Consider the following 13,209-nt stretch of genomic DNA (forward strand, 5'->3'; position numbering starts at 1 on the left):
AGGTGCTTGCAAATGGATGGAGACTTTGCCTGACTGACAACCTAATCTGACCCAGGCCAAAGGTCTTAGGAGGTGCCGAGACCATTGTTCCCAGCTCTGATACCGATTTTCTACCTGGTATTAATAAATCCTTCAGCTCAGGCTGCTCAGACCTCAGCACCATGGCCCCAGAAGGCAGTGAGGAGCAGGAGGGAAGTGAGCTCAGCTCCGCTCCACAGGATCTTGCTGGCTGATACATGGACGTCTTTGGTTGCTATTGGACCAGCTGCAAATTCCTACAGCCCTAAACCAGGGGAAAGCAGAGAGGACAGCTGTGCCTTTGTGTCATGACAGCCTTCTGGCACCTTAAGCCTCACTGAGTGCTCAAGGTACACCCATCTGTCAGCACTCTGTGCCTCAGTTTCCCTGTCTGTAAGAAAGGTTAATGAGGAGTGTCTGATTACAAAAAAAGCAACATCAAGTCTGTGGACAAAATGTTTTATGTCTCCCTGTATAAGGGCAGTGGCTGAGACAGCCAGATTAGCCCCACTTCTGTTACGGATAAGGATCTTGTGGTCTGGACTCAGAAAGCAAACAAAACTGAGACTGTCACATCAGAGGAGAGATGAAGAGCAATCTCCGTGCTCGCTCTCCAGGTCACGGCAGGTGCTCTCTGCAGTGTCAATAAACCACTCCCCAGAAACAAACAGGAGGAGAGCACATCCTGTTGGGAATCCTGCTGCCCTTGGCCCAGCCTGTGCAGAGCAGATGCCCAAGGACAGCAAAACATCAGCTGAAGCCTGTCGGTCATGGAGGGTTTGTGGATGATTCCGGAGGAGGCAGGGATCTTTCAGCTGACCCTGAAGGTGCTGAGATGGGCCTGTGGACAGTGCTGCAGCAGAATACCTGTGCTGGGTTGGTGCACTTTATTTGGACTTTCATAGGATTAAATCAACTGGACTGTTCAGATAACATACATCTGCTCCTGACCTCCTTCATCTTTGGGGAAAAAAAACAACCCAGTGTTGTTGAGTCCACGGGAGCAAATCATGAAAGCTGAGGGAAAGTCATCAGCCCTGGGACAGCAGGTTTCACATCTGTCGGGGATTTTCAACTCATTCCAGAGTCATAGCAAGACGATCAGAGCTGTTGAGCCAGCAGGTTCCCACAGCCTCTCTAGCTCCATGGCTGCACCACTGTGACCTGATCTGTGCCCACAGCCTTCAGTCCCACCAACACAGCTCATAGAATCATTTAGGCTGGAAAAGACACTTAAGATCATTAAGTCCAACCATAAAATATCAAACCAGGTGAGCTGCTGAAGCATGGTCACATACCTGAAACCTCAGCCCATGAAACGCAACCCTCTCCCTGCAGCTGCTCCTTTCCAACATTGATGTTTTCACTGTTTGATTCACTTTCCATTGGACAACACTCTTCACACCAGCATGCCTCCAGTACCACTCCAGTACCGCTCCAGCCAGCCAAGGGCTGGCTGTGGGGCTGGGTGTGCTAAGCAGCCCTGAGGAACAGGCCTGGCAGGTCTGCAATGTTGCTTACACAGCTTTGACTCAAGACATTACAAAAATTATTGTAGGTGACGGAAACGGCTGTGAGCTTTAGGAGCTAGGCCAGATTTACTCAAACAGGAAAGAGGAAAAGGGAAACACTGTTGGCAGGGAGGAAAATATGCGTTGGCTTTCTAGTGCTTGGCTCTTACTCTACACAGAAAATGGGGGTGGGGTGGGGGTAGGGGGTGGGGATGTCTGTGTGTACACACATGCCTGTGTGTTTGTCAGCGGGAGGGTGAGGACGGATTTCTCAGACTCCTACTGTCTCGTTACTCCCATAGGAGGAAGGGCTGAATATGCCCTCTGCAAATTCAGAAGGCCACACTATTCAGACCCTCACTGCACAGAGGGAAATCACAGCCACGTTTGACCGATGAGAAATGGTCCACAGGGATGTGAAACGTCTGTCTGATCTCTGAGGTCAGTGCTGGGTAAGGCTTGAGCCCGGCTCCTTGGAGGAGGGGGCTTATGGCTTTCACCCTTCACCTGTAACATTGCTGTGATGTGCATTAATCTACCACCAGTGCCACTGTGGCCAAGAGGATGAGCAGATGCAGCGTCCCTGCCTTGCGAGGAGGCGAGGAGGCACAGGAAATGTTCTCCTGCACAGATTATGTTACATATGAGAAGAGGCTGAGAGAAGCTGAATTATTCAACCTGGAGAAGGTTAAGGGGATTATTACTGCTATCCTCCATGACCTCCTTATAGAGAAGACAGAGCCAAGCTCTTCTTACAGGTGCACAGCAAAAGCTTGATGCATAAAGACCACAAACTGCAACAGGGGAACTTGTGGTTTAGAATAGAGATACCTTATTTTGTCATAAGGTCAGTCAAAGACTGGATCACTTGAGAGAGTCTGGGGAATCTCCATCTTCAAAATTCATCTGGGCAATACCCTGAGCAACTTGAGTTGAGTATGGCCCTGCTTTAGGCAGGGGCTGAACAGACACCTCCCGAAGTCCCTTGCAACCTCTTTTTTTTTTTTTTTTTTTTAAGTTTTTGACAACTTTCAGGATAAAATCAGCCTCACAAGAAGCCTTTTTTAGGGAGATCTTGGTGGGGACCAGTCCATCCCAGGTCACATACAACTGCATGGAGGCAAAGAGCACTTCCAAAGCTCTAGCTCTGCCAATTTGGCAGCCAACCTCAAAACTGACGTTATTTTGCAGGGAATGTCTGTCTCCAAACATCTTAGAGAGAGAAGAGAGGAAAGAACCCCTGAAAGCAATTCTCCATAGGGATATCAATGTGTGGGGCTAGTTGATGCCACCAGCAGTCTATAACCAGAGTCCCTGCACTGAAGCAGGCCAACAGGACCTCACGTATCTGCTTAGTGTGGGTAGGCTTGGGTGCACCTGGGCAGGTCAGGCCACAGGGCAGCAGCCTTGGCAATAAACACTCTACTACATGGAATGAAAGGGTTACTGCCCCATGGAAGCAGCAGTGTGGATGAAAACCCCTTACCATTGTTTTCAATGACTTTGGTCTGCTTCTTGTTGTTATCCTGTTGGACGCCATGGATCTCTACTGTTACCTTAGGATCAACAATGGAATTTTTGCTTTTGTTCACCTTGGGCAGCTGCTGACCAGAGATGATCTGTGAAGGAAACAGAGGAAGAGGTCAGGACATCATTAGGAAAGAGGGCTCCCTGGCACATTTCCCTCTCCTTCTCCAGGAGTGCAGGACTTGCTGTGACAAGCTGATGCTGGTCTTTCAGAGCCAGTGTTGTGACATCCTTCAGAAGAAGTTGTCATGAGTCAAAGCACGTAACGAACATTGCTCCAGCCCAGCCAGCTGGCTAGGGGACAGGCAACTTTTCTAACTGTCCCCACAGTGATCAGATGATACCTGGAAACAACAGTGCTGACTGTTGACTGCATGTCTGCCTGTATGTTTCTGTAACGACAGTGAATGTTGTCATTAACCTCTCCTGTTGCCAAGCATTAAACATGTGAGTAAGTCCCTGGAGGATGAGAGCCCATGCAGCACTGAAGCAGAGACCCCAGCAGTGGGAAATGAGTAGGGGTAAGATAACATTGCCTAGGTGGGACCAGAAGGTACAACCTACACACCCCCCCTGAAGGTGGATGCTACTGAGACATTTTCTGACTTCTGTTCTTACTTTAAGCAGAAGCTTCTTCTTTGTCCCCCATGTTCCTTCTGTGATGGATTTTGGATTGAATTTGGTTTGTTCATCCCGAAGGAATTCCGGCTTTAAGACATACCCAGAAAACCCATTGTCCTGGAACCGACCCTGGTAGACATCCATTTCTGTGCCTGCTGTCTGGAAATTTAGGGCAACTGCAACATAAATAAATAAATTCAGTCACTTTTAGATAAATCAATGGGAATCTTTTTATACTGATTCTGTTCACATGAAATTGCACTTTGTGGACATAAACATTGGCTTCCCATGCTTCAAAGAGCAGTGATAAAACTCTCACAGCCTGATACCCCTAAGGATTTCTTGCATTCAGAGATGTTAGAGACAGGAAGAGCCATTACAGCCACCCCATTTGTCACCCTGCCTTCTACAGGATCAAACAGTGTCCTGCATTGAATTTATGTCACCTGGTTGAAAATTGCATCTTTTAGATAAACCTATTCATTTCTACACTGAAGGAGTTCTGAAGGAGTTATCTCCTGCAGTGAAGACAGCAAATCCTTCTCAGATTGTTTCTCTGGCTACTTAGCCTCATTATAAAACCTCCTTTCCAGCCCAGATATGCCTGTTCTCATTTGCCATCCTGAGGGGCACTGACGCCTCTGCTGGTTAGACTAGAGAGTTCCTCGCTGTCTGAACTCCTCATGTGGGAGCACAGAAGCTGTGATCAAATCACCTCTTCATTGTCTTCTGCCCAAAATAGATCAAGCCTCACTGGTGTCCTAACACCAGGCAGATTTCTTGTATTATTGCCGATGTGCCACTATCTTTTTAAAAGCATTAATGTCAAATCTGGAAGCAGTCTCAGTGAACAGTCTCACTAATACACATAGGGAGCACACACGGACCGCAGCATCTCCTTAGCACTCCATTGATTTCTCAAGGGTGATGCTAACCCCTTTAGCAACTTCTAAGACAGCTCTAGGACAGACAGTAATTTATGTTGATCCTGGGTCCTACATACCCTGTAATACTTGAAGGCCAAAAACATTTTAAATCACTCCCCTGCTTTTCCACCTGCAAGCAAGATTTTAATAACTCCAGTATACTGCTTCTACTGGGAGCTGTAGGTACTTGGGCTTCTGAAAAATCTTACTTTGGGTGCCCAAATACTGAATTCAGGTCAGATAAGGCATGCAGGTCTAGCTTTAGTGTACCCTGGGGGACCTGATGTTGCCTTGCAGGGACTCTCCTGAGTGCTGGGAATACAAGCCCATGGGGGCTAGTTGTGGCCCCATGGGACTGCAGAACCCAGCAAGTTCATATGCTGCCAGGCACATCCAGCCCATGCATATCTACACAGCTGGGGACAGGGAGTCCTGCATCTGCAGCTTCTCTTGTCTGGCTGGGCCACATTGGCACAACTGGGACATTTCCAACATCCAGCATCACCAAGAGAGCCAAGCATGTCATCGCCACCCTGCCCACTTACCACTGCACCAGGTTTCCTGGATGACAGCTACAACATAATCCACTTAACAGGCTCTGGGACCCTTGTTTTCATGAAATCTCTGAGACAACAACATACCACCAGGGAGGGGCCTCAGTGCTCTGGGGCTAGGTATTATGTGGTGCTGCTCTGACTACAGGGAACAGCTCAGGCCACAGCTTGGCCTTTGTATGGTTATGGCCTTGCCCTAGGGCCCAAGAGAGTTGAGTTTAATTTATCTCTGCCAGATAATTCAGGACACTTTTCAGTATGGGACTGTAACTCCTGGCTCCCTCCTCCTTTGTTAAATGGCAGTAACTCTGCTTCTCGTGAAACTGCAGGGATGCACACATTAATGTGCAGGAAAGACTCTCCTAACAGTTTTGAGGTGGGCCAGAAAGTGGTCTAGGAAAAGTCACTGAGCATTGGCTGAAGAGCTGATCCCTCCCAGTGACCAATGAAACTGTCTGCAAATGGCTTGAGATCACACATCCACCTCAGCTGAAGCCCCTTCCTAGCCAGGTCATGGGTGACCCAGCCAGGCTGACCCTCTCTTGATGTCCCAGTTGTACCCACCGATCTGGCAGCCGACATTCCAGAGATCGATAGGGTTGTAGTTGGAAGAATCTGTCCTCCAGCCTGCAGGGTAGATTCGGCTCAGATGCCTGATGTTGTGATGAATAAAACTGGTTGCTACAGAAAAAAAAGAAGAAAATGTCCCTTTCAGTGATGGGGGCTACTTTTATCTCTTGTTGATGCTGCTGTAGACACTCCCCCTCTGCCTAGTGAGTCTGGCTACATGTGAACTACCTGCATAAAATGCTCTTCTTGGTAATAGCCTCTATGATATTAAGTTATTCCCACTGTTTCTCAGTGACATTCATGAGCAAAGAGATCATAGCCCATGTCTTTCAGGATGCCTTTTTCTCATGCTCAACCACCACTAGCTGGCCCTTTATGGGGGACTGGGATAGGGGATGGCCTTTTGCTGGGGCAGAACACACATACCAGACTCCTGGGCTAGTTTCAGAGCTTTGCTTTCTGTGAACGATGACATCTCGTAGAAAGCCCGAGGATGGCTAGGGTCCTCAAAGCCATTGAAATGGACACTCTTGCAGTAGACAACTGTGTCTGACAGCTCCTTGGCCAGCTTCAAGGTGTCACTCTAAAAGCAGGAGAGATTTGTGGAGAGTTTCTGCAGTCATACTCAAAAGTAATAATCATGTTTTCCCTAGGACCCCTGGGGTTCCTCTTCTCTGCCATCTTCACATGAAAAGGATGCATGCTATCAACCTTCAGTGGCACCTCTATGCAGAGAGGGGATGATAAAAGGGACAGGCTGCCCTTGCCATGTCCCTTGCCCCGTATGGAGAGTGCTAATCCCTCCTCCCAGAGCATCACTTCCCTCTCAGGCCCATCCTGGCCTGTCCAATGATATCACTGACTTCCCAAGTGTTACTACCAAGAATATTTCATTTCATTTCATCTGGCCCATCTCTCCTTCTGCATTTATCTGCACGTTATTATGTGAATAAGTATTTTAGCTTGGCTATCACAACTCATTAGTGATTAGGGCTACAAACACAGTAGGAACCAGCTCAGTCAACCTGTATTAGTGAGCTAAGAGAGGATTTCACACAACAGATGCTTTGCCATCCCAACCCCCCTGTTGCATGATGCTCTCCAGATGGATTCTCTCTTTGTTGGTAGGGTAGCATTTCTGTGGCTCTCTGCATGCATGATCACTTGTATTTCAGCATCCATGGCTGTCTTCAGTTGGTAAACTTTACAACAGAGCCCTAGCAATGAGTTTTCCATACTGTCCTGGTCCCAAGCACGCAAACCTGGGAAGGGAGGGATGCTTTGGCCTCCACAGGGCTAAGGCTTTTTTTCCCTTGAACTAGGAAGTTCTCACAATGCTTTGATGCATCTCACTCCATAGCCACATTCATTGGTGCAAGGCTGATTGAGAGCCACTAAGCTCCCATTAGAAGCAAGAAAAGGAGACACTTCAAAATTATACACATTATTGACTACAGTTCAGAGAAAGAAATGAGACCCTCACAGAGTGAGCAAATCAGCAAGGGGAAGTATAGAGCAGACCAGATCCAGAGGCAACATCAATCAGCTTTGCCATCAGTGGGACTTTATGTATTTATATGACGTGTGAACCTTGTCTGTAAGGGATTGGCATTCACAATGACCTGCAGTCTGGAAAAATGAATGTCCTCACATGAGGGAGCATAACACTGGTATAAAGGCCAGCCTTTTCCTCCCAGAAACAGTCATCCCAATAGCTTTTGTATTGAGCCACCCCTTCCCCATAGATCTGTAGCTCTTCCCTCTCTCCCTTCCTCCCTCCTCTGGGTCGGCAACACAGGGCCCAGTGAGGGTGCAGGTATGTCCCAAAATATGACTAGAAAAGCACCAGTCTCTGGTAATAAACAAAGTCATGACGGTCCCATGACAAATAGATTTCTGGTAATCAGAGACAGATTGAACATGTGCCCTTTCACTGTTTCCCTAAATGCTATATGGTCTGTCCCAGATGTGGGTCCTCCAGCCTCATCTCAAGGGAAGAGGCCACCCTTCACGCTTGGCTGGCTCTGCAAGATCTCTTGTGGTGCTTGAGACAGAGATCATGAAGCGGAACAAGGACCAGGATCTTTAGCTCCAGCAATTTCAACAACTCACCCTTATATATCCCCAGATAAGTAGCTGAAACCACAGTGAAAACTTAGTTGGGAACGTATTAAAAGCATATTAAAATCGGGTTTTGGTTTGTTTTGTTTTTTTAGGCATGGTACAAAACCCACCTAGAAAAGGGCTTCCCAGCATAAATTGTGGGATAGACTAACAAAACAGGATCTCCTGATGTAGGACTTCAGAGCCTTCTGCAATAGGCAAAGATCTTTTTTTATAGCTTTTCTGTCTTTTCAGGTCTGCCCCTTTTTGGGACTCAGTTACTTCTTTTACTTACCTTCCCCTTCTGCTGTATCTCAGTCTTTACAGATTCATCTTCAATTTCAGCTGCTTCATCTTCATCAGAGACATCCTCAGCCTCCAAGTTGTTGTTCCCATTTGTTCCAGTGGGGTCCTCCTGCCTACTCAGCTTCTTGCCTTTCACAAGGATCTTCCCTTTCAATTGCTGCACAAGGAAAAGTGGACAAATTAGCTGGTGAGTAGAAAAGGTTCTGGCCCACCCTGAAGGAGCAAGGATATAACAGCCCCTCAGCTGTAACCAGGGCCAGGGCCTTTTAGAGTTGCATCAGTCACTGGATATTATCTATAGATATAGGTAAAAATAAGTCTGTTTTTCCACTGAGGCCCTTCCCTGCCTCTGGCCAGCCTCTGAGACTGCAAGCCACAAGTTTGAAAACCCCAGATAGCCCACTGATTCCCCTCTGATACAGAGCTGACCATCCCCTCAACTAGACAACTTAAACTATTGTGCTGTTAGAGGCATGAAAAATCTACTATTTTTTTCAAAACTGAATGTGGCTTAGCAAAAAAGGCCAAGTCTGCCCCTCTGTGGGGCCCTGTTACTTAATTTACCCCAGTCTCTGCAATGTATAGTTATAAACACATGCACAACTTATAAAATCGTATGAGATCCGTGCACAGACTGAAACAGCGCAGCCCTCTGCTTCACTGGACATTTCAGTGGGGAGAGAGGTCCATTAAGTTCTGGACCTGTGCTTCATGCATAGCAGACGTGGAGGGTTAGTATGTATGGGATCTGGCAAGTGAAATCTTAGGGTGCTGACAGCCTAAGGGAGCGTTCCCAGACCCTTCCTAAAGATACCTCCTCTTCTGAAAGGAGCTCCTCCTGTGACTGCTACCATGGTACAACACTAACCATAACCAGCAGCGTGTGCCAATGTAACGCAGCTGGCTGCTGAGCTAACCCCAGGAGCACATTTCTTGTGCTGAATCAACTCTCTCCAGCCTCTTTCAAAGTCCACATAAAACTCTTTGGTGAAGGAACCCTCCAACAGTACGTGCTTGCTCACAGACCACCTTACCACTGATGTATCTTGTGCAAGATCTGACTATGGGAAGAAAGCTGAAGCCTGGAGAGGGCTGACTTTGAACCCAACCAAGGCAGCAGCGATTTTGGCTGCAGGGAGCAGTACTGAGAAGGGTGACTGCCTGGGTCCAGTCTCTAAGTGAGCGGGTTATGCCTTAAAATCAGGAACACCCCTAGACCCTATAGCTTTCAGCGAAGTCAGTGAGAGATTTGCTGCCAGCTTGGATCTGTTTGGTACTCCTGGCTTTGGAAGGTTTTAGTTATTCCAGAAAAATGCAATCTCAGAATTAGTCAATGCAACCCCTCAGTCTGTGTAGTATGTTCCCCCTTTCTCAGAGACACCCTGTATTTGCCTTTTCCACTACAACAGCAAAGGCAACAAACCCCACCATTCTCAAATGACAGGACTGTGGAAAACCAAGGATCTTTTATAAAGCAGCACAGGCATTTTCAAAGAGCACCATTCCTGCTTTGTGGGTACAAGCTAATTGCATCACATCTTTACAGAGACCAGCCCAACCCCTCAGCACCCAGCAAAGATGTGGATGAAGCCTGGTTTGAGCTGAAATTTGGCACTGGCACCTGAGACAGCAGTCAAGAGAACTTCAGCTACCACAAATAATCTGTTTACATTGGGGCACTTTCCCTGTCACTCAGGGACACAAAGGCAGCTGGAAGGAATGTACTGGTTACTGGAAATAAAAGGCCCAAAGGAGCAGTCAAAGCACAGCAGCATCCTCCTCCCCATCCCCAGACCCATCTTCCCTCCTTCCAGCCCCTCAGCTCTCTTCCAGGCAGAGCTGTGACCTGCTTCTTCACATCCATGGCCAGGAGATGAGTCAGCTCATCCTCAGAGTCTCACTTCAGTCTGCTCCATGTCTCTTCCCACCGTCCTGCCTCAACACCCAGCTCTCCACTGTTCTTCCACAACACTCACTGGCAGCAGGTGAAATCCAGTTCTGTGTGAGTTTTTAGGCTCCAGCCAACACTTTGAATGGACAAGCCCGGAGGGATTGCACTGGGGACAGCGAGAAGGGGCTCAGAGAATCCCCTCTTGTCCTTTGCAGGCTGCAGATAGCATCCTGATACATAATACACTAGCTGCGTCTGCTTTCTAATGCTCCATAAGAAGTGTTACTGCCTCACCTCACAGGTCAACAGTAAAGAGCTAGGGATAAGGTACCTGGGGCAGATTGCTTGATTCTTAATTACCAGTAGGGCTACTATCCCTTTTTAAGCATCTTCAGTTCAGAACAGCCTGTCCAGCAAGTGGGAGGTGTAACTTCTGGCATGAACCCATCCTACCTGGCTGAATAACACCAGCAGTGAAGGCACAGCAACACAGCCTCCACCTTGTCTCCTCACCACACCCCATACCAGGGCTGCCAGCAGTGGGTCCTTGGTGCTGCTGTTATCCTGTGTAGACTGTGGCTACTCTGTGAAACCTTGGATATGCCCCAGATGCTCCCCATGGCCACAGGAACACTGGTCAGCCCAGACTGTGTTGTACAAGAGTCTCCATAGGGCAATTATGGTGGTCCCCTTTGACCTTGAAATCCCCAAGGCTGGCTCCCTTCTGGAGTCCTGTTGCATAGCAGAGTTTTAGGATCCCCTATACAGCTAACTTCCACCATGACTACAAGGGAGAGCAGCCCATGTGCCACTTAACTCCAGGGGAGAAGCATTAACTTGGTCCACAATAAGGGGTGAGATTCAACCCAAAACAGAGCATTTTCACCTCCTTTTCCTGCAGAAGATGCTATTCTACAGTAACATTCCACTGAACCCACCCTGCAGAAGCTGCCAGTCCCAAACATTGTCTTCCTTCATTTAATATGGGTACTAGGAAGCAAAGTCCTAAATTTAAGAGCTTATCTTCGACAAGGCTTTAAATGAGCTGATACACACAGACACAAACACACACATGCACTTCTTCCATCTCTCTTGGATCCCCATCACGTGATACTGTTTCTAGCCTGAGGCAAAGACACTCACCTCATCAGTTCAGCTCTGTTGAGCAGATCCCTTGTCTTAGGAAGAAGCATTAGCTGAAATACTCAAGAAATACTCTCCAAGTAGATCATAAAGGTATCCTGACTGCCTGTGGCATGTCCAAGGTTGAATACAGGTGTGCTTGTTTTCAGCCTTTCTTTTCTCGTGTGGGCACTGGACACATGGTGTAGCATTGTTTCCAGTTCTGTCCTTGGCTATGTGGTCTGCTGCTCCTGGGTGGACCAGGTTCACCCCCTTGCCATCAAGCACAGTTATCCAAGTTGTTTCCATGTGGTGATACCACTGAAAGCCAAGGATTTTTAGGGACAATGCTGTGGGGAATTTGTAAGCTAAGGAAAGGCTACAAGGACACTGGACTCTACTGTGAACATACAGTGGAGTGGCTGCTGGAATAGATCCTTTCCTTTCCTATCCTTTTTCCTTTCCTTTCCTCTCCTCTCTTCTCCTTTCCTTTCCTCACATGCCCTGTAAATCACATTGCCTTAGTTCTGTGCAAGTGGAGCTCTCCTGCTCTCCCACCTTTTCTACTGCATGCTCAACAAGTTCAGCTCTGCAAGAGAAATGGTTCTGACACATGGCTTTACTTCCTTTGGGATTCTGTGACTTGGGACATGGCAACCATCTTAAAAGCACTGTTGATTTTATCAGAAGGAGCAAAAGCTGTAAAGAGCAGAGGATTTTAAAAGATCCGCATACACACATTTAACACACCTGGAAGTTTCCTACGTAGATGTTCAGTCAGGCATAAGGCAGAATGACTTGAAGCCACGTTCATGCCAAATGCATCGTGCCAAAGTAATCCTCCTGGGCTGCCAGTCCCTGGGGTCCATTGCTGGCTTAAGAGACCTGTGACTGAACCCAGCCTGGACTTACCTGAGCCAAACCCAGAAGGGTTTGCTGCCTTGCGGTGAGCATGGGGCACAGCAGCTCAGCCACTCTGCTGGCAGATCAGTAGTGCTGAGCCCTGCACCACCACTGCTATACTGCAAGTGGTTCCTGAGCTGCATGGTTCCAAGTGGTGTTGTATGGGGGCACAGGACACAGCAATGAATGTGACTGATGGGTCAGCTAGTGGGACAGTGGAGGTGTGGGATAGCAGAGACACCTGCCACTGCACTGCACCTCCCAGTTCATGTTCCTAAGGGTCACTTGGCAAGGCAGTTCTGTTAAGCCCAAAACCACTGTCATTGTAAACAAGGAAGTCCAGGAACAAAGATTTGGAGGGGTTTCAGATATGACTGATATGCTGAATAGTTACATGCAGTGTTGGCAGCTGGTTTTGTCTTGTTCCAGGGCTGGGTTTTTGCAGCATTTCCAGCTGGAATGCAGGGACAGGGGAAGGGGCCCTAGCAGACCCCTGTGCACATCAGGGATGGCGCAGAAGGGCCTGCAACAAGCAATGAGCTGCAGAGACTGGATCAGCAGTTCTCTACAACCCTGGTACTGCCCGGCACCTTTATGTGACTTTTGGCCTTTCATCCTACAGGCTTTTAATTTACTATTGGGACCTAAAGACATCAGCTTGAGGGAGATATTTAGATGCTCTGTGTAGCCCAACACTGTTCCCAAAGGGAGCCTAATAAATCAGATGCCCGCCCTGGGCTACGGTATGAATCGTTAGCATGAATCCAAACTGTGTCGATCTTCCTTTAATTACTGACACTGCCCTGCTAACACACCCTGTAGCAATGCTTCGCCTGTTTTTATTTTACAGCCTTTCAGCCCTCTTCCCAGTGACAGATCCCACCCTTTTTCTAATATAAAAAATACTACATTGTCCTGGGCTTCCCCATGTCAGCTTCACAAGGAAGTGGAAAACCCAAGAGATTTCTGGTTTGTTTGATTTTTTATTTTTTTCCTTAATGTTTCAGCTTCAATGTATTTTCCAACAAAAAAACCAGCAGTCCAGCCCTTTTCACATTCTGCCAGTTCACATAGCAGGAAGGTAAAGTACCAGCGAGAAAAGGATAGGTTTTGCTACATTGGCAATTTTTCTCCCTTTAAACTAAATGGATCACTCC

At 47.7% G+C, this 13,209-nt stretch overlaps 1 protein-coding gene across 2 annotated transcripts in view; it reads right to left on the reverse strand.

Moving 5' to 3' along the window:
• The window catches only part of PLCD1 (phospholipase C delta 1), a 56,006-nt gene that overhangs the window by 1,798 nt on the left and 40,999 nt on the right, over positions 1 to 13,209 (reverse strand). For both annotated transcript variants that reach the window (XM_037383963.1, XM_037383962.1), the window contains exons 9-13: positions 8,126 to 8,293; positions 6,154 to 6,310; positions 5,722 to 5,838; positions 3,675 to 3,853; positions 3,016 to 3,148 (exon numbers count right to left, since the gene is read on the reverse strand). In XM_037383963.1, coding sequence (XP_037239860.1) covers positions 3,016 to 3,148; positions 3,675 to 3,853; positions 5,722 to 5,838; positions 6,154 to 6,310; positions 8,126 to 8,293 — 754 coding nt within the window. The remainder of the gene's footprint in view (positions 1 to 3,015; positions 3,149 to 3,674; positions 3,854 to 5,721; positions 5,839 to 6,153; positions 6,311 to 8,125; positions 8,294 to 13,209) is intronic.

Source organism: Falco rusticolus, chromosome 4 (assembly GCF_015220075.1).
Source record: "Falco rusticolus isolate bFalRus1 chromosome 4, bFalRus1.pri, whole genome shotgun sequence".
In the NCBI taxonomy this organism is placed as follows: domain Eukaryota; kingdom Metazoa; phylum Chordata; class Aves; order Falconiformes; family Falconidae; genus Falco; species Falco rusticolus.